This window comes from Mauremys reevesii, linkage group 10 (assembly GCF_016161935.1).
Source record: "Mauremys reevesii isolate NIE-2019 linkage group 10, ASM1616193v1, whole genome shotgun sequence".
Classification (NCBI taxonomy): domain Eukaryota; kingdom Metazoa; phylum Chordata; order Testudines; family Geoemydidae; genus Mauremys; species Mauremys reevesii.
The window spans coordinates 25,837,882-25,861,982 of NC_052632.1; the positions used below are offsets into that span (position 1 = coordinate 25,837,882).

The 24,101-nt window shown below is 38.1% G+C and overlaps 1 protein-coding gene across 1 annotated transcript in view; it reads left to right on the forward strand.

Moving 5' to 3' along the window:
* LOC120373317 (myocardial zonula adherens protein-like) overlaps positions 1–24,101 on the forward strand; it is an 86,440-nt gene that overhangs the window by 47,008 nt on the left and 15,331 nt on the right. Inside the window, exons 11-12 of the mRNA XM_039491591.1 lie at positions 18,056–18,139; positions 18,648–18,748. Coding sequence (XP_039347525.1) covers positions 18,056–18,139; positions 18,648–18,748 — 185 coding nt within the window. The remainder of the gene's footprint in view (positions 1–18,055; positions 18,140–18,647; positions 18,749–24,101) is intronic.

A 24,101-nucleotide genomic window follows, 5' to 3' on the forward strand; every position in this document is an offset into this window, starting at 1 on the left:
ACATAGCCCAGGAGGGAGCTCTCTAAGTCCTTCTGCCTGCTCCACTATCAAAAGCTCTGCATGTTGTTTGCTGCTTTATTTAGCACGTTACCTTCTTACACCATGATACTTACTGCATCAATAGTGGATGAGCTATGCATTTGTATATTGCAAAGCAGAAAGAGGAAGTTAAAACAGTTTATACCAGTGGTTCTCAGGCTATAGTCCGTGTATCAATGGTAGTTCTGGATCCCTTCCAGGTGGTTCATGGAATGAAACTCTCTGAATCAAGCAGTGAGTAATGGAGAAGTGCTGCACACAAATAGTGGGCGTTGGGGATTGGTTGGATGGGTGAGAATGTTGGTTCCTTCTCTAACCAAGTGGTCTGTGGAATGAAAAAGCTAAAACATTATTTGCTTTTAGTAATATAGCTATGAAACATTCTGTGCGGAAGAAGTGGTTTTAATCCACCCTTATGCTTCTCTAATCCTGGAGCTAGCTGGGGCTGGGTTGGTCTCCAATGGAAGGTAAAACAATCTTCCGTGTGAAGTCCACTCTGATTTACCAGCAGCCAGGCCAGCTACCGTCCCAGGCAGGCCAGACTGGGATGCTATGGCATAGGGTTTTGGACATTAAATTGGGTTTAAATTGGAGTGACATTGTACTAGTGTATTGGGCCCAAATGTTGTAGTCAGGGAGGACTCTGAAGATTCACCTTCAATTAGATTTGGACAAACATTCAATGTGATGGAGAATTATTATGGATGCTGTTGCTGATTTGAATAGGAATGCCTCCCTTAATTCAGTATTGTGGTATTACTGCTTTGCTATGAAAATTTCTCTATCCTGGTTTGTTTTCCTTGTTCCAAAGATGAGAACATTCATTTAAACTTTTTTTTTTTTTTTTTACACTGCTGCTAAAAACAGCGCTTGGTGCTGCCGCTAATGAGGCATTGACAATGATTACATAGGTTTCTGGATAGGGATGTTTTGCCCTTGTTCTTGGAATGTTAGCCAGCTGTCAAGTCATAATTTTAAATGTCTGAAAATTTCCTCACATCAAATGTAGAATTTAATATTTATATTTTGATGTTACATTCAAAACTGCAAATCATAGATTATTTGGGGTGGAAGGGACCTCTGGAGATCATCTAGTCCAACCCCCTGCTCAAAGCAGGATCAATCCCCAAATTGCTCCCTCAAGGACTGAACTCACAACCCTGGGTTTAGCAGGCCAATGCTCAAACCACTGAGCTATCCCTCCACCCCATAAAAGGCATTAGTATACAACGTTCATATACATCATGCATACATATGTACACACTGCATATGGTGTGGTGATACTCACATGCTACATTGTAGAGCAATATGCTCATTTGCATTCATCATGTGCCTTTGACTGCCTCACATGTGCTCTTCTCACCGATTCCTCTTTTTCCTCAGATTACTTCTAACGTTCCAAATGTCAGAGCAGTTTAAAAAAGCTGTCATTTTAAAAAACATCCTCCTAAATAAATGGGTCCCCTCCTTCCCTGAAATGCGGACAGTGTTCTGTCCTCAAGCAGTGACAAGTGTAATGTCCAATATTTCACAGGCCGAGGTATGGAAGATTTTTTGGCACTTGAAAGAGGAAATGATTCCCTGTGGAATGATCCTTGGTTGATTTTCATGGGCCTATGATGATTTATACCAGCTGAGAGTCTGCCCTGCAGCACTTCCTTCTAATCTTGAATGCCCCTAACTAAAGCTGGTTCTGATGCAATTTTCACAAAAATGTATTTGAAGAGTAAAACTTGACAAAATTGGAAAATTTTCAACCCATTCTAGTCTTGAGACGTTTAATTTTAAAATCGTGATAGTGTTAAATGTGGAAAAGATATTTTAGGCCAGTTTTAGAGGTGTTTTAATTATTAGTTATAATTTTCCTCTCCTGTACAGTCCTATATAATTGTACATTTAATATTAAGGGAGACAAGTTTTACAGGCAGAGGGATACAAAAATATGTAGCAAGAAAATGAGTAGGCAGAGGGATTCAAAAATATCTATTTCTGGGTGTAAAATGTGTGACACATACTGAGTGCATAACACAGTAGTATAAAGGTTTTATTGGCGCTTTTGCTTGGATGACCTGCCTAATTCATGGCTTCACCACCTACACATCAACCAACCACTCCAAACATGTTGTTAAAACCTTTATACCACAGCATAGACAGGATTCATTTTTTCCCTCTCCAGTGCTCATTTATTTAATTGATTACTGGCAGAACATATTAAGAATTATTACTCGAATTTCATTTCAGTGTAGATAAGCAAATGAGCACCCTGCAGATTCTTCTTTCACAAAACTACTAGAATTCTCTCTTCAGCCATGACATGCAGGGCAGGCAAGGTGATTCCAGGAATATTTGTGAAGAAATGCTAAATAGGATGAGCTAATTTTTGGTCTTTATTGCAAAATATGTACTAAATTACATGGGTGCAACTTGTTAGTAATTTGTCTCAACATAATTGTACGTACTTGGCTCACTAGAGGTTCTACAACTACATCCTTTCCACATTTCCACATTTTGGCAAAAGCAAACAAAAATATTGGATCAAATGCATTCCTAGTGTAACTTCATAAACTTCAGTAAAATAACTGAAGGGTGAGTTTGTCTGGTTGGATCCTTATAATATAGAAGTGTATATTCATCTTGGAATGCCTTTTTGAATCACTCTAGAGCTTTTAAACAAGCTTTCTGCTCAGATGCATAACTTAATCACTGTCATCATCCTAGAGAATAGAAAGTCGTATGACACCAATCAAGTCATTTCTTGGCCCTTGTGCAAGTCTCCACTTCGTTAAGATAAAAGGCTGTTGCCTTGAATTCTTTTTTAAAATTATGGCAATTGGGAAAATTCATATTGTCACACAGCCATAAGGAATGTAAAATTACAAAAAATTATTGGCATCTTTGTTAATCAATTTCATCATGAGCGTCACATGGATCTTTTCAGTGGCACCACCTTCTTTCTCATTTTCTTTTAAGGTGATCCAACTTCCCTTACCTATTTCTCCTTTTTCACCACTAACAGTTTTTGGCATTCCCAAGGCAGAAGTTTGTTATTGGTCATCCCTCATCAGGTCAGATAATGGCAGATACAAGCTTTGGCCCTGAACTTACAATGAGCTCTGTGTGTGTGGATTGCTGTGCCCACATAGGGTTCTGCGCACATCCCAGAGCACAATTAGAGCTGTATTCTCTACTTTCTGCAGTTCTTAATGGATTCTGCAATAGGTTTGGGAGCCCTGTTTCCTTAACTGCATAAGGATATGGGTTAATTTATGCTTTCCCAGGCATTCCAAAGTACTGTGTTTCAGGCTACATCTAAGTTGGTATCAGCCTGCTTTTTTTTTTTTATTACTGTATTCAAATGGTTGTATTTATTCAAAAGGCTAGAGTAAAGCAGTCTTGTATATGATAGAAACTAGAGCTGCTACAAAAAAAAGAACAGTCCACAATAGGGAAGAGGTGGGGGTTAATGTTCCCACCCAGTTGCTTGTGCACCCCCTTTAAATACTTGATTTACCTAAACGTAAAGCACAATAGATGTCATGCTTTTATGTCCATTCTGAAATCAAAGCTTCAAACAGAATTTCTTGGAGTGGATTCATTGCATAAGTGAATCAGTGCCCATGACAGATACTGAGATGTCAGCACCAGAATTTCTGCTTTTGGTGGGGCATTGAAGGAATGGACACCATGGAAATGGTGTCTGAAGACAGTGGCACCAGTGGTTTGGAAGTAAATTAAATGATGGCAGACATACTTAATGTATCTCCGAAATATGGGAGATTTTAGAGCTCCACAGTTAGGTAACGTTCAGAAATTTGTCTTCAACAGAGTATACCCAGAACTGCTGCTTCTGTTAGTCTTTTAAAATATTTAGATAATGCAAAAGGAAATAGCTAGTAACTTGGGGAGATAAAATTTATTAAGGTACTTTATTAGTCATTATTGTAGTACATTCATGCCTCGTCTCTATTCAAAAACAAAAACCCATCCTACTGTTTATAGAGATGTGTTTATCTTATGAAGAATGATAACATCAATTTAAGTATCATTGAAAAAGCGTGATAAAGTATTTTACAATTAGGAAATTATTTTAGAATGCAATTTGACATCACTGTGGCATGACTTTAAGAAAACAGGTTACTCTAGAAACCCCAGAACAGCAATATGTGGTATCTAAATTAGATGGATTGTTGAAATATCAACAATGCTTGTATCAGGTGAAGGAAAATATGTTTTTTTAACAAGAAGCTTTAATCTTTAGAGCTAAGTTAGAAGCTCAGGTAAGCATCTGCTTGCTTGACTACAGCATAAGCTTTTGTTACAACTCAGCATCCCAATGTAGACTTAACTGCTATGAGATTCATTCTTTCAGTGTAAAGAACACTGTAAACTCAGGTTTTTTTATTTATTCCGATATAAATTATTTTCAGCAATAAAAGTGGAGGAGCAACAAATCTGTGTGGAATATAAATGGCGAGAGGCTAAGATGAATGGTGCCCTTTAAAATGAGGGATAGTTGAGGTCTGAATTGATCATCTTTATTGTGACAGTATCACCGGGGTGCTGTGAGGATGAATACATTAAAGTTTGTCAGCCGCTCAAACACCATTGTAATGGGGGCCATAGAAGTATCTTAATATGGCACCATCCCAACTGGATAATTGTTAGATCCCAGGAGACTGTACAGCTTAGTCAGCCAGGCAGTGCCTCATCTCTGCCTGATCCAATTCCTATAGATTCTAATAGGAGATACATCTGGTACCAGATGCCCCAAAGTTGGAGTGCAATCTTCCCACCAGAACTGTCAGCCCTGTAGGGATCTGTTTTCACTGTTCACACCAGGATTTGAGGGACCTTAAGAAGCAAATATCAAAACTTAGACCCCTCTACCCAATTTCTTTTCCTATTTTCCCCCAATTCCTGTTCGCTCTGCCATAAGATTTTCCTGTATGAAAAAGTTAAGATGTTTCCTTTTTACAATTTTTCAGCCTAGCTCCATTGTAGTGCAATATTTATTCCTATATAGAGGCAGCTTTGTGCTAGCCCTTACTTTTGTACCAAGAGTTTGTGTGAAATCCCATATATTCTGTGTCCCATGTGTAGAAGGTGCCAAATAAATAAGAGACCATGCCCCAGAGTGTCTAAAATTTAAAAGCAAACACAGGTTCTTTACAGAAGCATCCAAAACTGAGCAAACATGGACTGGTAAGGAGTTTTTATGGCTAGAGTGCTCCACATAATAGGTAGATCTTTAGTTCTGTTGTAGGAGGAGCCTGAGGGCACTCAGCAAACAATAATTAAGGGGATGCTACAAGCATGAAGGGTTGCATGAAACTAGAAGGGGCTGATAGAGACTCTGTCTAGATTAGGAAATATGCTAGCTAGTACACTTAAACACGAGTGTAGACAGTGTCCAAGATTTAAAAGAAAGTTTTAGCAGGTTGTGGTCAACCCTAGTCTAGACATGTCCAAAAGGAGCAGTCAGAAGTGAAGTATGGATGTAGGAAAGCAGTAAGGGAAGATGAACAAAGTGACTAAGAGTTGATGCAGAAGGAGTCCCATAAAATAATGCTGTTAAACCCTGCTCTTCACAGAGGCCCTAATCTTGCTGGCATTGAATTCAACAATCGCTTTGCCATTGCCTTCAATAGGACCAAAGATCAAGCCCAAGATCAACCTTCTGTGTTCGACATACCAAGAGTGTGTTTTCTCCAAAGTTCTCCTTATCTTAAAATAAACCCTCATCTTACATGCCTTAGTAAAAGTTTGGTCAGCTTGACAAACTAGTAGTAGTTTCAAGACATAAATTTAACAGAAGCACAGAAACTGCGGGAGGAAAAGAAATGTTTAAATTAGAGATGAAATGGAAGTATACTGGAGTCTGTGACCTTCAACATCTCTTTGCATTTGATCCCACACAAAGCTATTTTGCAGCCTTATAGGGTTTCTTTACTGTGTGAGACACAAAGATTATTGGTTAGAGAACTTTCTTGCCAGCTGTTGTTGTTGCATATTAACAAAGTCTGGTGTTATAAGTAGGGAAGAACTGCAGATGACTTAGCACTGACAGATTTTCTCAATTTATTTTCTTAAATAAATGTGTTCCCAATTGTGACAAACCTCCAACCTTGTCTCAGTGGATCCCACATTTCCAGGCAGATTACACTAGCCTCAGAGGCTCACTGTAACCCTCCATGTAGTCTCTCTCTCTCTCTCTCTCTCCCTCTCTCTCTCGAAGGGTCACAGCCTACTGAGCCACTTTCATCATAAGCCAGCAAGGGAGGTGGGAAAAAGCAACCCTGCCTCACACAGTCTTTGTCTCTCAGTCTATGTGATTAATCAGGGAGAGTGAGGGAACCCAGAGTCACCCTCTACTCTGGACTCCAGCCCAGGGACCCAAATAGTAGCAGCTATTTGTAGCTGACTTTTTGAAACAGGACAAATACAATTCCCTGGGCCACTTCCTCAACATCTACTTCACCCTTACCTCAGGGCCTCCTTCCTTGTGCCTGATAGGGTTTGTCCTGCCCAGTTTCTCCAGCAGCACAGCATCCTCCTACAGCTGCTGATGCATGCCTCTAACTGGGAGGCTTTTAACTAGTTCCAGCCAGCCCTTGATTGGCTTCACGTGTCCCAATCAACCTAGCTGTCTCCACTGCTTTCTAGAAAGTTCTTAATTGGCCCCAGGTGTCTTGATTAACCTGGAGCAACTACCATTTGGTTACCACGGTAACAGGGATTTGTTTAGCCTGGGGTTAACATACCTGTTTCTCACTACTTTCCTATAGTCATCTGGTCCTGCCCCCTACACAATACACTGTACTTCCTTTTTACTTACCATGCCAATGACTCTATGTGAAAGACCCCACCACCATGGCAGGTGGAGAATCTCAATGTTTGGTGGCGTGGCATATTCATATTTTAAAAAAGAAATTGTGCCAACTTTAGGACGTTTACAGTGCAGATGCTTTTAGGAAAGGAAGTGAAAGGAGACAGACTGTCAGAGAAGGTGGATCATTCTAGATCTCAGTGGATAAATATCAATATGGGAGAAATTGAGAGACTCTTATCAATAGTCTGCTTCTTGCTCTCCTGTGTAAATGCAGTGAAAGAAAGGTAAAAGGTGGTGAAACTCTTAGGCAGAACTGTCTCATTGAAGTGGGCAGAAATGTTTTCTTCATAACACTTTCACTGGAGAGATCAGCCACCAATAAGATGACACAGAACTGGACAGGCAGATGCAGACATATGAGACCTGAGGCAAGATGATAGAAGTGCTTCTGACCTGGTAATGGTGTTGCTACCAAACCTTTGCCTCACTTTTTTTTGTCTGCTTACAAAACTGAAATAGGTGTCTAAGGGACCTGGGTGAAATCTTGCTCTTTAAAGTGATCTTTTCCTTCTCTTGCATTGGTGGAGGATAGATGTAATTGCCTCCATTCCCAAAAAAACCTCATTCAGGGACTTAAAATTAAGAAAAACAACAACTTAAAAAAACTTAAAATGAAAAATAAAATTTAAATCAAATTATTTTTAGTTTTTTAAAATGAACAAAAGTATTCATCTAGGCTGAGTGACTATGTGCTAAATTTCAACCTGGTGAAATTTAAAAAGATCTGAAGTTTCTTTCCTTTGCTTTTGATTATTATGCTGTAAAAACAAGATCACATTTTCATTGCACAAGGGACTTTATTAGACATAATAAAGCATTTAATCACTGAGAGAGGAATGAATTTGAAATTGAAACTGAGCATTTTGGGAAAGAGAGAGATTTAAAGGGGAAAGAAGTGGTTTTTTTTCCCCCTTGGCAAGAAATTATCTACAGAATAGAAATTTAGAATGACATTCCCCTAACCTACTGAATTGAACTGTCTCCAGGTCATGGCACACGAGCTGTTCTCCACATTTAGTCTCAGATTCATTGGAAGATAAGTGACGGCCAGGCATAAGAAAAAGAAGCTATATCCTTTTTTTATTGTAGCAGATATTGGCATGAAAGGGAGAATATTTGTATACCATCTGCCAAGGAGTGATTCCTACCCCGAATAGTGAAGATACATATTATTTTGAACAAATGGAAAAGAGAAGGAATCTTGACAAAAAAGGCTATATAACCAGCTGAAAACTGCTTAATCGAGACATTTCAGAAACTCCAGGCATATTACATGCCATCGCCAGTTTTAATATGGAAATACTTTTAAAACTGTAAAAGAAGCAACACTGAAACATGGAGGATGGAGTCACCATCCAAACTGGGATGCTGTATTTTTACTAACAAAACTCTATACTTGTGTGGGATACAACATCTATTTATTTTTCAACAAAGGAGCCCACACAGAGAAAGGAAAGCCATATGGGAACATGGCTTAAGAAGAGCAACTGCAAAGCAGAAATGGCAGAGAATCATAAACATTTGGAATTCCTCAGTGAAGCTAAGAAATGAATCTATACAGTCCAACATCCTACATGGCATGTATTGGACCTTTACAAACAACAAAAATAGAATCGCCAGAGATCTTTGGGTGGAAATATTCATTCATGTATTTGTGGCAGAATCAATCTGTCATTGCTGGTCAAGCTTCATCTATAGAGTCCACTTTGCAAAGCATTGACTTCTGCAGCTTGGATTTGAATGGTCTGTTCTTGGAGCAGCAAACCAACTAGCATACTTAAACCCACGTTGTTATTGTATTATGGTAGCCCCTAATCAGGGGGGTCAGTACCCGGTTAAGCTAGACACTGTACAAACACTTCTAACACACTAGAACACCAGTGATTCCTCAGAGCTACTGTAGCAGTAGATTGAGATCAAAGTCTGGTATAATATTACTAGAATTAGACAGATTAGAAAGTCCCTTAAATTAGTGCAATAACTTACACTAAACCTAGCTTGAGTAATATCTGTTACTACAACTATGTTAAATCTATTTTTACTGATATATGAATATATACACAGAGAGAGAGAGAGAGAGAGAATTGAAACGGTGACATTAAAAGTATAAGATATAATTTGAGTCTGGAGTTTCTAATGGGGCCTAAGGAAATAAGATGCTCATTCTTATTGATTTTTGATAGAGCCCCTTGGAAAAATCTCAGCTCTAATGCCTAGAATACAATAAACATGGCTTATTTAAAAATTAAAGTTGAATGAAACATCAGATTCTTAGAATGAAATCTGGTCTTTCCTGTACAGCAACTGTCTCCCTAAAAAGATGACGAAGGCTGAGCATTCTAGTCAATGTTGTAATGTCTTGTCTGTCCTGTATTGTTTAGTCCATTGTGTGTTTGTAATGTAATAAGTTTAGTCATGTTTATAACTTGTTTGTCCATTTTTGTTTGTCATGTATCACCATGTTACTGATGTCAAATTCACTAATGGCAGATGAACAGTAAAATATAAATGGCTTTTATAGTATACAATACTCATGTAAATGTACAATGTGATGTACTGAGAAATAACTTCAACTGGATGATATCATCGTGTGGTAAATCTTGGGTGAATTTAAATAACTGCTGGATCTAATCCAACCTGATAAATCAATACACATTTTCAAGCCTCCAGCTCTGAAATTGATTATATTTAGCCAAAAAAAATGTAAAAGTTGTGCCATTTACACAGTCCCTTTTTTAAAAAGGCAAAGATTTACATGATTTTATCATTCTCTTAAATATTTTTTTTTGTCATTCTCTTTCTCATTTCCTTGGCTTTTTATTGCTTTGTACTCTCTTGATTCTCCTCTAACCTCACTGTTCACTCCTTCAACATTTCTTTTTGCAGATCTTCTTCTGCTCCTTCCCCACATCTTTGTCCCAGGGCAATGTTCTTTGCTTTCTCTTCTCCTTTTAATGATCTTATTCACTCTCATGGGTTCAGATACCTAGCGTTATGCAGATGACTCCCAAATCAAATTTTCCACCATTAACTTTACATTTCTGGCTATTTCTTCTCAGATGTCTCTCACCATCTCAAGATTGAATTGTATATAACTAATATTAACTTTTCAGTACAGACAGGACACTTTGGGAGACCCAGAGGAAGGAGTTGTATTAGATTGTTTCTTTTAAAATATTCTTAGTCTTGTTTGGAGCTTCAGATAGAGTGGGTCTGTGAAAGAGATTGGGAAGAGGAGAGAGTGAGAGCCTGATGCACTGAATTTGAGAGTTTGTTCTATGCACAGAGGGCTGTATAGAAGAGGACAGGAGAGGGCAAAAGAAATTAAGTAGTTGTCAAAACCAGCATCTTTGTTGACACGAAAGAGAGCAAAGTAGAGTTCCAAGATTTAGTCCAGGATGATGTTTGGTAGGGCCTTGAAGCAAAACTTGAGTGCCTAGGCCAGGAGAAGTCAGGGGAACAATTTTTCAAAGGGCTTGGCTACACTTACAAATTTGCAGCGCTGCCGCAGGGTGTGAAAACACACCCTCTGCAGCGCTGCAAATTGCGGCGCTACAAAGCGCCAGTGTAGTCAAAGCCCCAGCGCTGGGAGCCGCGCTCCCAGTGCTGTCCGTTATTCCCCACAGGGAGGTGGAGTACGGACAGCGCTGGGAGAGTTTTCTCCCAGCACTGGCGCTTTGACTACACTTAGCGCTTCAAAGCGCTGCCGCGGCAGCGCTTTGAAATGCAAGTGTAGCCAAAGCCAAAGAGAGGATTGACAGTCTGTTTTAGCAAGGAAGGGAATTTGAGGAGGTCATTGTCTCTAAGGTGAGAGAGAAGAGAGCATGGTCAAGCATCTTCAGTGATGGGGTGAAATGGAAGGGTTGGATTATCTAAGTGTTGTGGAGAGAAACAATACAAGATTTGATGATGATCTAGATGTGTGGTGAGAGATTGAGAGTTAAAGATGACATGGGCGTTGCAGGACAGGGAGGATGGGCGTGTGGTCAATGAGAACAGAAAATGAGGTAAGATGGCGAGCATTGAGAAGAAGAAGAAAGGGCTTTAGAGTGGCCATATTAAAGTTGAGCTGATGACTAGCAATCCAGAATGTTTTAGGGGATGCACATCAATGAGGCTTTCAGCTCTGATTAGGATCTCTAGGCTCTATACAAATAACAGTGTTGGAGAAATAGTCAGATGTGCTTGATGGGCTAGTATGGGTCTGAAGAGAGGAACAGTTGTGACTCTGTGTAGAGATGTTGGTGGAACCTGTGAGAAAAGATAAGAACAGCTGAGAGAAGGTGTAAAGGGAATAGTGTCAAATGCTAGGTTAGAGCCCTGTGGGTCTCCCTCAGAGAGGGGCTATGGGACATACCAGAATAGCAGTCAGAGAAGGAGGAGAAGAGTGGTGAGAGGACAATGCCAGGAAAACCACCTAGGGGGACAGGATGTCTAGTAGGGAGTGACCAACAGTACTGAAGGCTAAGTAAAGATCAAGAATAAAAATGAATTAGAGGCTCCAAGTCTTGGCCAGAAAGGTGTCCTTTTAGACCTTGCTGATAACACTTTCCGTGGAGTGCAGAGAATAGAAGCCAGATTGCAGTGGATCCAGGAGTGAGTCTGAGACGAGTTTGAGGATTATTTTTGTCCCAAACTGCTCCACACTTCTCCCCCACACCTTTCATTGTGGATAATTCTGCCATCCTTTCTGTCAGGCTCTCAGCCTGATTATCATCTTTAACTTGTCATGCTCCTCCTCTCCCCATACATATTCACCTATGCCTTGAACAGGCTGCTTAAAACCCACTTCTTTCTGCAAGATATCCCAACTCTGAGACTCTGACTTCATGGCTTTTTGGTCTTTTGCCCCACATACTGTGTGTCTGTTTTACGCTGCCAGTGCTCATGCCAAAGACCTTCTTTTTCTGTGTGTTGGGATGTTGTGTGTGTTTTAGATTAGTTTCCATAAGATAATGTTTGCCTAGCTCTTTGCAAAATGTAAAGCACTATGGAAGATTGAAGTATTACTGCTGTTATTTTAAAAACATTTTACCAGAAAGAGTGCGTATTTGAGCCAATATCCTTGTTACATTCCTCACATAGTGAAGATCACGCTTTCACTTTATGCATTGTTACTTATGTCAATGTACTGTACCTATGTATTGTGTTTAATTTAATGCTTTATTTAATATATCTTTTATACTCATCCAGAGTTGTTGCTTCCTTTTCCATGTTTCCTTTAAATGTAGCATCTCTTCATCAGGGGTATTATAGTCCTTTAAAACTTTAATACAATCAGGTTTACAATCTAGATGTGATAAATCGATCCCTGAACGCGCTCCCGTCGACTCCAGAACTCCACCAGGGCGAGAGGCAGAAGCGGAGTCAACGGGGGAGCCGCGGACGTCGATCCCGCGCTATGAGGACGGGAGAAAAGTTGAAATAAGATACGTCGACTTCAGCTACGCTATTCCCGTAGCTGAAGTTGCGTATCTTACATCGACACTACCCCCCCAGTGTAGACCAGGCCTTAGTGGAGAATTCTGCCCAGAGGAAGTGGAGGTCTAAATCCACTATCAGCTCATGGACAAGGCTTCAGCAGCTCTGTAGCCCCTTTGTGGTGGCTCCTCCAGGTCCTCCAGGCAACTGCAGCAGTTGCCAAGAACCTGACTGTCCCCTTCAAAGGATCAGAATAACTGCAAGCTCACTAGCTACATTCCTGCTCATCCTCCATGCTGGCCTCTGTGCATTTGGCACAGAGAATAGCTCTGCCACATTTAGGGGGTGCAAAGTCTCTCTGCACCTCTGTCCTCCTCCCTGCACCGTGGAGAGACATCTGTGGCTTGTCCACTGCTGGGTGTATTTCGCCCCTACTGGATTAGGATCATTTTAGTCAACATAGCTAAAATCTTGGATTGAACGCTTATATATAAGTGTTACTTATATATAAAATATCAGCGTTATAGGATTTGAGGAATTAGGTATTTTGTGTAACAACTCACTGCAAGTGTAATCCACATGGTCCAATCAGATCCTCTATTGATCCTACCCCATATTGTTTTTACTGATATAAACAAATACACTTTTAGGCCATAGGAATCTTTGCTTTTCTTATACACCTGTATACTTACTCATCTACAATTTTAGCACAGTCCTCCAAAGGAACTGAAGAAAAGGATTAATAGAATTGAACTACAGCCATAAAGCCGTGTTAAAATGAGCCAAGATATGTTGCTGTTGGTGTGTTTAGTTCAGTCTCCAGAGCCAGTAGTGGCTCCTGTGTTGGAACACAAATGCAGTAAATTTGATGCCAAATCATAGAATACCATGTTGGGGAGCGGTGGAAGAGTCCATCAAGCTTTCCATTTTGATGTTCTGTTCTGGATTTCAGTATGTTCCTTTTAATTCTAGATATAATCTCCCTAGACCATTTTCAGACCATTCAGATCTGTATATACAGTGTTAACTCTGAATAGATGTGGAATACATATAAATATATATGTTGATTCCATTTTAATCAGACAACATGTGCTTGTACCTGACTGTGTGATACTGAACCAGCTTCTTTGCTCAATTTTATCTTTCATGGTATAAAGCTTTTTAATTATAATCATGCTGTGTAAGCCAGTAAAATAAGCTGTTATGAAAAGTTAAAGATGTAAGGCCCTAGTTCGCTTTCAAAAATGTTTATTGGTGTCTAATTAGATTACTACTCTAAATAAAAACATTTGTTTTCCAAATTAATTTAAAAATCAGAATTGGCACCAACTACTGTATAATATCTCCAGTAACAGGATCTGCCTCAGTAAGGGTAAAATTGTCCTCTGATTACACAGCTGTAGTTGGTTTCAAGCTGAACCTCTGCTCTCGCTACACATACAGATCTCTAATACCAAAATGATTTCCTTCTGTGCATGGCTAGAGAACAGAATATTAATGCCAAATACCACCATGAGAGAACATTTATACTGTTAATATATTCCACTTTCAAAATTGTGAAAAGACTAAACCCACTTATAATGAAAATGCTGGCTGAACTATAATTATAATTATAGTGTTAGACACAGCAGTAATTAAAGACCAGGATCAATAGCTGTCCAGGTGTCTGCAAGTGCTATAAACATTACTTTTCTATGAAGATATGAAAGCTGAAAAGATCACTTAAATTCTAGTTTTAAATGACAATGCTCATGGAACTATATTTTAGCCAGAGAAGAATCTGCTATTTAAAGTGAAAGACCGATGAAGGAGCACCAGCTTGAACTGAAAATAAACCCCCTATTTGCAAAGAAATGGATGAGTTGATCATAGCATTTCTTCACTGCTATGTATTTTATCATTATCATTTAGCTGAAAAATTTACAGTTTGGAATTTACTCTTGCCTTTTTTTCAATAATAACTGAATTGGCACCTCTTTTTATGGCACATTTATTGAAAATAGATTATTAAAAATACAAATTAGACACATCACTTTTATTAAGATAAATACCCATGGTGGCTGTACTTCTTTTTATTATTGTCTTCACAAATCTTAGGCTTTAAGTTCTTTCCTTTTTTTTTTTTTTCATCTGTGTTTTACTCTAACCTTTTCCAGGTCTTTCTCTTTAGAACTGTTTTGGGGTTTTTGCACTCACTGATTTTTTTTATATTGGTTTGCAATGGATATTTTGTGAATGTGATGGCCATTGTATTTAATATTTAAATTGAATTTTTCAGATTCTTTTCCTCTTTCTCTGAAACTTTTTAAATTGATTATTTTCAGATATGCTAGAGAGTTTTACATAGAAAGGTGTTTTTAATTGCAAAAAAAAACAGTTTAATAAAAAATAATTTTAAAAAGGGGGAAAAAAGATGAAATGAAGAAAGAGAGAAAGCTGGCCAGGCCTTTGGAAATTGTTTTACTCTGATGCATGTTAATGATATTACCTCAAACACCTTATCTCACCAGTGTACCACAGTGACAGTTATAAGTGGAAAACTGAATTATTCGGAACTTCCGTTGCCTTCTGATTGGCTGTTTTTCTAATTTATTTAATTAAAATAAAACTTTAATGCACTTCTATGAATAAATAGTTTTTTACTTTTTTTTCCTTAAAATTTTATATGTAAAGGTCACGGCATTCAGCAATCTGACAGGGTAAAATCCATTTGGTTTAATGAGAATTTTATAGAAAATACCTATTTTTATTACTCATGGGTATTTTAATATTTTCTTATGGCAACATAGTTATAGGCATTTATGTAATTTTTCTTGGCTCACAGCCCAAACTATTGAATTTAATTGTGGAAGGGGGGGGAGAAATGTTTAGGTTTTTGTGCTATGGCATATCCAGTTTTGCTGAGCGGCAGGTCCTGTAGCATTCCCCTTCCTTCATCTGCACAGTGCTAGGCTGTATGCTAGTATAGCAGGTCTAAAGAAGAATCTACATGCATGACCTTTTTTCATATGTTGTATTCCAGCATCTATGGTTAACAGTAAAATCACTTATATCATTGGGGCATTCCATGAGCAGGAGGACATACTACATGCAGGACTTTTAGGTTTGCTAAAAGTCTAACCGGATATCTGATTCTGCTTCCATGGAAATCCAACATCAAAATTCATCCTGACTTCAGTGAAACCAGATTCCAGTTGTTAATGTGATCTTTTGATTTTTTTAAGTGGTTGATTATTCAGTAAAGGTGGACTGGAACTTAACTGTTTAAGTCCTGACGTGACTTAGCTTCATACAGAGTGCAGAATCCAATAAATGCTATTGGCTATCAGCCCTTTTGCTGCACATAGGACATGACTTGCACCCTTTAAAATATAGCTTTTAATCTAAAAAGAATATATTTATACCAACAATTGTATTTTATATTAGAGGGACACCATTGACTCAAATTCCAAAATATAGTTGGGATGTAAACAGAAATGTGACCTTTCAAAAAAAACACCAGAAAAGGTGGTTCTTAAGTATTTCCAGGCAGTGGAAGCAAAACATTACAGCATTTAGAAGCTGAAAGCAGAGCCTGTCAAAAAAATTCATTAATTATTTTTTGTTTGGTTTTTCACCCAAAAATCTTTTCATTGAAAAATTTCTACCAGCGTTACCTAAAAGTTAATCTGACTTCATTATTATTGTCCATGTTGGAAATAAATTAAGAAAACAACGTATATATAGCAAATTAAAAAAAACTATATTTAAAAGAAATTTCAGTTTTAATAATATAGGGGAGTGGTTCTAGTAATATAAAACTTGTCAGTGTTCCTTCATCCAGACCATTAAGGAATCCTTAAACAGTTTAGAAAATACCATTAATAACTTAAAAACTAATTTTAAAATATTTATTTGTTAATAGAATGAATAACTAAGTAGTGTTATTTTGTTCTTAAAGGGGTACAGTCTCGTGTATTAAGTCATTTATTACTAGTACATATTAGTGTATTACTAATAACCTAAATTTCAGGCCTAAAGTCTAGACAATGGCCGTTTAATACAACATACAAATCTGGAGCAACAAAGTAATTCATGTACTTTGGATGTAGCATTGGTTTTGCATTGCAGTGTTCAGGTATCACTTCTTACATACGTGTAGTAAGTACTGGAAAATGTCCATTTCTGCTCCTCTGAGGCCTCCCTCCAAAATTCCCTCTTTGTACTAGCCTATAGTACAGAAACTGTGTACTAACAACCATCACAGCTAGCACGGTTTAGCCGTATCATGAATGGTTTTAAAACAATGTTTTAAGGCTATACCTGGTCCACTGTAGTGGCACAACTAGTTAACCTGAAATTGTTCTTGAAAAGTGTAGTTTTTGTAATGTAGGCTGTAACCTGGGCTATCTTCTGTCACTCTTGATGCTGTGTCTCTCTCTTGTGCCTGAAACTACATCATTCAGGTCATATTCATACACACACAACAAGCAGCATCCCTTTTTCTCCTTTAGATTTTTAGAATGTACTTTTGCAAAGCCTTCAGTGTTAATCTCTTCAATCTTGTCAGCTCAAAACACAAAATTGAGTAGTTATACTAGTGTTCTGTTCTAAACAGCATTCAGATCGACTTCAGTGGAACTCACTTAAGCAATCAGTCGACAGGTTTCTTAAAAATACTCCTTCATAAGAGACAGAAATGCACATATTGGGCCAGAACCTCAGCTGCAGGCAAGCAGCATCAGCACAACTTGGCAGGGGGACAATAGAGGCTTTCAGAGGCTACTTGAGCTGAACCAGTCCCCCAGATTAAGAACAGCCTTGAGCCAGCTATCAGTGACCCCAAGGGACTGGTACTGCAACTGGGAGCTCTGTGGCATACTGGCCAGGCCCATCTTTTTCTGGCCACATCCATTGCAGTGGTGACTGGGAGGGACGTGTGATAAAAATTGCTACCGTGGCTCTAGAATATGCAAGGATCCCACTACTCAAGGGAGATCCTCTTGTAGCTGGGTAAATTAGCTTTAGGACAAGTTTGCACAAATTGAGTGGTGAAAGGTTGCCCTAATGAAGGGGAGAATCTTAAGTTATTAACACTATATCGATGTTAATGTTCCCTACAGAGGGCAGAAAATGTCACATTACTGTTGAGGTGGCCTCTTCTTGTTATTTTATCGTCAATCTGACAAGCAATTGTTGGTAATGACTTTTTTCCACAACTGTGAAATATAAAAGTTTTCATATAGAAATATTTTAATTTTCATGTTATGCTAAATAAATGCCAAAAAAGGGCAAGAGATTAGCAACCATATAATAAAAGTTTTGGGTGAGTTCAAAACCCCTGAGAGCAGAGTCCTCTGAACCCTGTAATGGAGTTCCTGTTTTATTTTGTTACATATTTTTATATCAGCTAGTTGTTACTTGAAAACTTTTGTTTACTTTCCATATTCTAAAAATGCATGAAGTATCAGAAGCCATGTTAGTACACATGTATGATCATGGCATCTGCCATAAGCCAGGTTAGTGCATGGCTGTGACCATGGTATAAACCATCCAAGCTGACCCTTTTGAATTCAAACTGTTCTGGAATATCTACACATTCTAGAACAGAAAGTACAATATTGGCGGCACACTGAAATCCAATGAGTTTTCATTTCTGTTTATGGAATAAAGTCTTTTTTTTTAACCTCTTTGAATTAAGATCTTCCTTATTTTTTTCATTCACAGATCGAAATACTAAAGAAAAAGATCATGCAAAAGGAATTGTTTATAAAGCAGCTTCTAGAAAAAATCTCTTTTCTAGAATGCGAGGTAAGGACTTAAATTAGCTTTACTCTTTTAAGGGTTAAAATTGTTTTGATGTGATTTATAAGAACTGTTAGAGTTAGAATCATGATGTCTGATATTTTCTTTATGTAAATTCACTGTATGTAGTAACTGGTCTTGAATATGGAAACAGAAATAGTTGTGACATCAGGATCATCATGAATGCATGTAATAAATAATCTTCACATTCATGTTGAACTTCTTTAACATAGTTATGCATTTACACTTTAGAGACGTTAAAAAAATCTAGCATTCTATATGAACGTCATTGATTGACTTATGTTTTACAGTCACAGTAACTTTATTTTCCAAAAATAAGTAAATTTTGTGTATTCTAAATAATATTTTTAGAATGTTGTTTAAGAAAGCCTTATACTGGACTTCATTAGTTAAAAGAGAGAATACAATGTTAATGAGCTGAAATCATTTAAACTTATTTGTCTTCTCGGAAAATGCAACTTGAAAGGTCATGCAGAAAATCCTTCTTTTCCAGAATAAAGAATTACAAGACAGGTTGGACTACTTAATGGAAACCCAGCCAAGGACTAATGTAGAAACGAGAGAGATCGGAGTAGGATGTGATCTTCCATCTAGGTATTCAGAACTTCAACGAATTTTACTGGAAAGAGTTCTCTGTAGAAAATCACTCTGTCAATAAACCTATCCATTAAAATAGCATGTGGATTTGGAACAACAGTTTCTATCTCTACCAACAGTAATTTTTCAAGAACTTTTCTGCAGTCTAATAGTTAACATGCTTTTATTTAATGATCTTTTTCTTCATGGCATACAGAGTGGTGTGTAGCATAGAAATGATATTTACCATTGACTTAATTTCTGACACCTACAACAAACATGTTTCTTTCCTTTAAAGGCTGGAACATGGTAGAGACTCCTGGAGTATTTAACTACAAAAAGTTGAAATGAGCAAGGAGTTAAACCTAGACCCCTAGAGTTCCATCTTTTGGGGGCTATCAAAGAATTGTTCTTGTGACTTGTAGGAAAAATAGCATTCAAGTTTTCCTACCGTGAGTGTAGCAGAACATAGTAGCAGAAGTTTAGCACTTCAGTTGGGTTGCATAAAGTATCTAGAATGTTGGGCAGTACTGGAATTTGGCTGATCCGTCATTCAGATTAGGCTAATGTTGTGTATTCAGAACATACATGGTCCATCACTATTTTAAAAAGTCAGTGTTTGCTTAAAATTGCTAGATATTATCTGAAATACTACAGGAACCTAATATAGGAAAAAACATATTGTTGACCACTGTTTGCAGTACGAGCTCCTCTGAAAGCTATTACAATATAACTATTAACATATTAACTGCTGAACTACGTGTGTGTAACTAGGTGAATCCTGTTCCAAGCCTGACTAATACAAGCTTCAGGGGTGGGAGGAAAAAATGGCGACTCCTTCTAAAGGTTGAGTAGTGGCAGTAGAGCTCCTTTTAAGGCTGCCGTAGTTATTGTACATGCTCCCAGCCCTACATGGGGACTGGCCAGTGGATCTGCATAGTTGTGTTTTATCTCTTGAGCCTTTACCTAAACCGCTTTCTTTGCTTTGAGGGGAAGGGTGTCTTCACAGCCTATTTGTATGGGCTACACTCTCTCTCTTGCATGCTTCAGTGGAACCATATTAGTTCGGCTATAACCAAAGCTCTGTGCACTTGCATTAGGAGGGGGATAGAACTTGCTCAAAATGCACTTAAAATAAAAAGTAATAATTGTCCATGAACAATAAACCCCAATAGCTTTGCCATTTTTAAAACACCCAGCAGTACACTAATCCATTTTAACAGCCCTGCAAAATAAATATTTAATTTTGAGGAATGCAAGTAGGCACATGAAATCAGTAAATTATCTTGTATAATATAATTTGCCCTCCTGATATAAAAACTGCCATGTCAGTTTTTCAACTTGTTTGGCAACTTTGAGCCTAGAGCGTAATTTAATGGCACTATGAAGTTGACAAACCCTTCTTTGTGGTGCTTCTTGGGGCCCCTTTAGATCTCAAAGCAGCCTTTGCATAGCTCTGATTTCTCCCATTCTTGAAACTTATCCATGACATATACCTAGTTTAGTTTTTATGAAACATTTTACAGTCAATTTTATTTTTTAATTCCATGTCACAAGCATGCTAAATTAGAGCACCTGTGTTGCTATATAGTCCAATATGTGATTTGTTGATGCTCACATCCCAAACTTGCTAGTATCTGGCGTAAGATTATCAAGAGTTCTTCATGACATTTAAAAAGATATCTGGTGTGTTTCTAACGTGCATTACAGCTTCTAGAGCCAGTATCAAAAAGAACCTTCAGGACACAAATTCTTTGCAGTGAAGTTTACAGTCAGCTGCCCAAATTGACATGTTAAGCAAAACAAGTTGAACCTCAGAGACTTTGACAGTTAAAATGTCTTTCTCATCTCTTAGTAGTACAAACATCGACAGCAGAAGGTCTCCTGAAACTTCAAGACCTGTGAGGACATACACCCCATTCAAGAGAGTCCTGGAGTTTACTGTGAAGAATAATACATCTTAAACACACAAGTCAGTGCATTCCTTCAATAAGCAAGTGCCTTTTGCAGCTGATAAGAATTAAGCTAAGCAACCACAGAGAAGACCAGCAGCTGAGAGTTTTGCTCAACATTTTCTGTGTGCGGCTTTTTAGTAGCTCCATATCTGATGTTGCTACTGACATTAGTGTTTTGCATGGGGTTATGGAAGAAGAGCAGCATGAAAATGCAATATGTATTGCTTCTTGAGAGGAAGCTGTTTAGTGCAATTTGTCATATTTCAAACACATTGAAGGAGAGACTTGTACAGTTTTTCTGATTGTGTGTTGAAATTCTTTCTGTAAAATGAAGCTGTAATTTATTTTATTTTCAATCTAATATAATTAGGTGTAAAATCTATAATTCTCCTGAAAAAGGGCATTGATTTGCAAGCCACCTCTTTTCTTCTTGGATGGATCACCTGTTACAGTCCTAAAGGCTCTGTTTGCCCCCAAAAGGTTCACTAATCTCCAACATTCTTTTGCAGAATGTTTACAGCGGAGCTGTGTACCTTAGATAACTATCAAAGAACTTGATCCTACAAACACTTGCTAGTGAACATATTGCTTACTACTCAGTAGTAAGCACTAAAGCTTCACTGCTTGGTTGGATTGAGACCTCGGTTTGTACTACAGTTAGCTGTAAGCAATTATATTCACTGATAAATGTTTGTAGAATCAGGACCAAGTCTTGTAGTCAAGGCCCTTCATTTGGATTTGGATTTGTTCTTGGCCCATTTTGCCCTGGAAAGAGGAATGGATAACTATAGAGCAGAATTTTGCCTTCAAAGGGCAGTAGCTGCATTATTCTGTTATGTGATTTTGGATTTTGATTGAGAAGACTATTTCTTCAAAATTTGGCTTAACATCTCATGCCCAACTTCCATGTGCCAGCAGAAATTACTCCATCTACTCTACATGTGAGTATTTGAATACAGGGATGCTTTTTCACATCTTGTTTATAATCCCAGAGTTTAAAAAATAATGCTAATTTTATTTTTAAATGTTTTCTTATGGCTTTATTAAAATGAGTTTTTAAAAAGAGTAACTTTATATTAGTCACAGCTGCATTTATTTTAAAAAATGTACTGTTACTTAGTGTTGCTCTAACATTTCATATTATTACTGGAGGACACTAGGCATGCCTCAGGGTTTCACAAAATGAATGTGTTCCCCAACCTTAACCCAAGATTTTAAACTTTGGCACCAGCTGTAGAAACAAAGTAAGAGATCGTGTTTTTAATTAAAATGATCAGTAATTTACATCTAATAAATGTCTTGCTTACTCCCAAGTTTTTCATGTTTTGGGATGCTTGTTAGAGAAGTTTATCTTGAAATTGCACTTTGTAACCAGCAAATAAAATAGCACATTTTTCAGGACCGAATCACAAGTGACTGGATAGTTTGGAACACTTTCAGAAACATTAATTGTTCGAAGAGACCAAAGCAATGGAATGGAATATCAACTAAGGCACCAATTCTGCAAGTTCATATGCACAGTAGATCTCACTGTGTGTGTGAATCTGCAGAGTTAGGGCCTAGTGAACCTGGACTTCAACTTCTGAACACTGAAAATGTTCATTTTATAAAAAGCAAAGTTCAGTATTATACTACACCTCTACCTCGATATAACACGAATTCGGATATAAGGCGGTAAATCAGTGCTCGGGGGGGGGGCAGGGTTGCGCAGTCTGGTAGATCAAAGCAAGTTCAATATAACGTGGTTTCACCTATAACACGGTAAGATTTTTTGGCTCCCAAGGACCGTGTTATATCAAGGTAGAGGTGTACCTTCAAAATTCAAAGTAAGTGTTTGTTTGTTTCCTCCCCGACCCCCGCCACCTAAAAAAATCAAGGAATATGTAAATTACTTCAAATACAGTCGGCTGGAGATCGGTATAGTATCTGCTTATCTAAAGTGTTTTATTATAATCTGTGCTACTATAGAAATAGCTCTTAAATGTTTAATGAAAAAAAACTCCTAAAATACTGGTTCTGCATTAATACCAGTGAAGGGATAAACCTGTTTCTCCTAGTGAAAAGGCATAGAAATTGCTCCACTGGGAAAGGGCCTGAGGACAAGGCCCCCTACTTTTTATTAAAATGGGTTACTTTCTATAGACCCCTGAAATGAGGAGCTATTTTTATACTGCAAACCAGAGGAATTGTCTTGTGACCAGGTAGCAAATACACTGAAACTACTCACACCCTGACATCAGTGGTAACTGTTGTTTTAACCTTGTGTGGAGGATTTTTCCTTGAATTACACTATGGTGCCTAAGACTTGGTGCCCTAGTGGTTTCTGAGAGACTAAGCTGGTTGAACTGGGATTCCACCATCTTACAGCCAGTTTGAAGTTTATCAGAATTATAAATGAGAAGTGAAACTATTGGCAGGATCTTCAAATACCTTAATATGTGCCAGAGATGATAGTGAGAGACAAGGTGGGTGAGGTAATAACTTTTATACTGGACCAACTTTGGTGAAAGACAAGCCTTCAAGCAACACAGAACTCTTCTGATGGTGGTTGATTTTTGTATACCCAATGCATATATGGTATGCTTGCCTAGTGCATGTGATCATCACTCCCTCTGGTGGCTGATAGTAGCAACCATTCAGACTATTTCATAACTTAGCCTGATTTACACTAAAAAGTTAGGTTGACCCAGCTAAGTTGCTCAGGAGTATGAAAAATCCACGCCCCTGAGAGATGTATTTAAGTCAGCCTAACCCCAGTGTAGACAGTGCTAGGCTGATGGAATTCTTCCATCGAGCTAGTTACTGCCTCTCAGGGAAGTGGATCGTCTATGGGAGAACCCCTCCCATCCGCACAGGTAGTGCGTACACTGAAATACTACAGCGCTGCAGCTATGTCGCTGTAGTGTTTCAAGTGTCGATAAGCCCTCATTGGTCTTACTTTGTTCAAGTGATAGATGCCTGTGATCTTGATGCTGAAGATTTTTGAACTGAATCCCACTTGTGATTCTGGTGTCCACAGTTCATTACACAAGCATCTCTTGACATTTTACATGGCAAGATGGCTCCACAAGCAGTTTATCTTAATCATGTGATGAGGCTGGTTTATTATATGGGAGCAATCTTTAAGCTTAAGGTGGCTGGATGAAGACTGAATTAAAAGATGAGTGAAAGGTGCATGGTTACAAAAGATGTTAACCCTTTTTTCCCCTAAATCATAATGGAGCCCAATGCAGTTAGTTACATAGGCAAAGGTTCAGAAACAACAGTCATATGGGGGAGTTTCTCAGCAAGTGGCATTTGCTTGGAGATTGTGAGAGAATGGGGAAAACGTTGGGCTGTGTTTTATTATAAATATCAAAAGGAAATTCATTATGCTTTCAAAGGGTTCAGTGGAATCTCTTCTGAAAATGTCATAT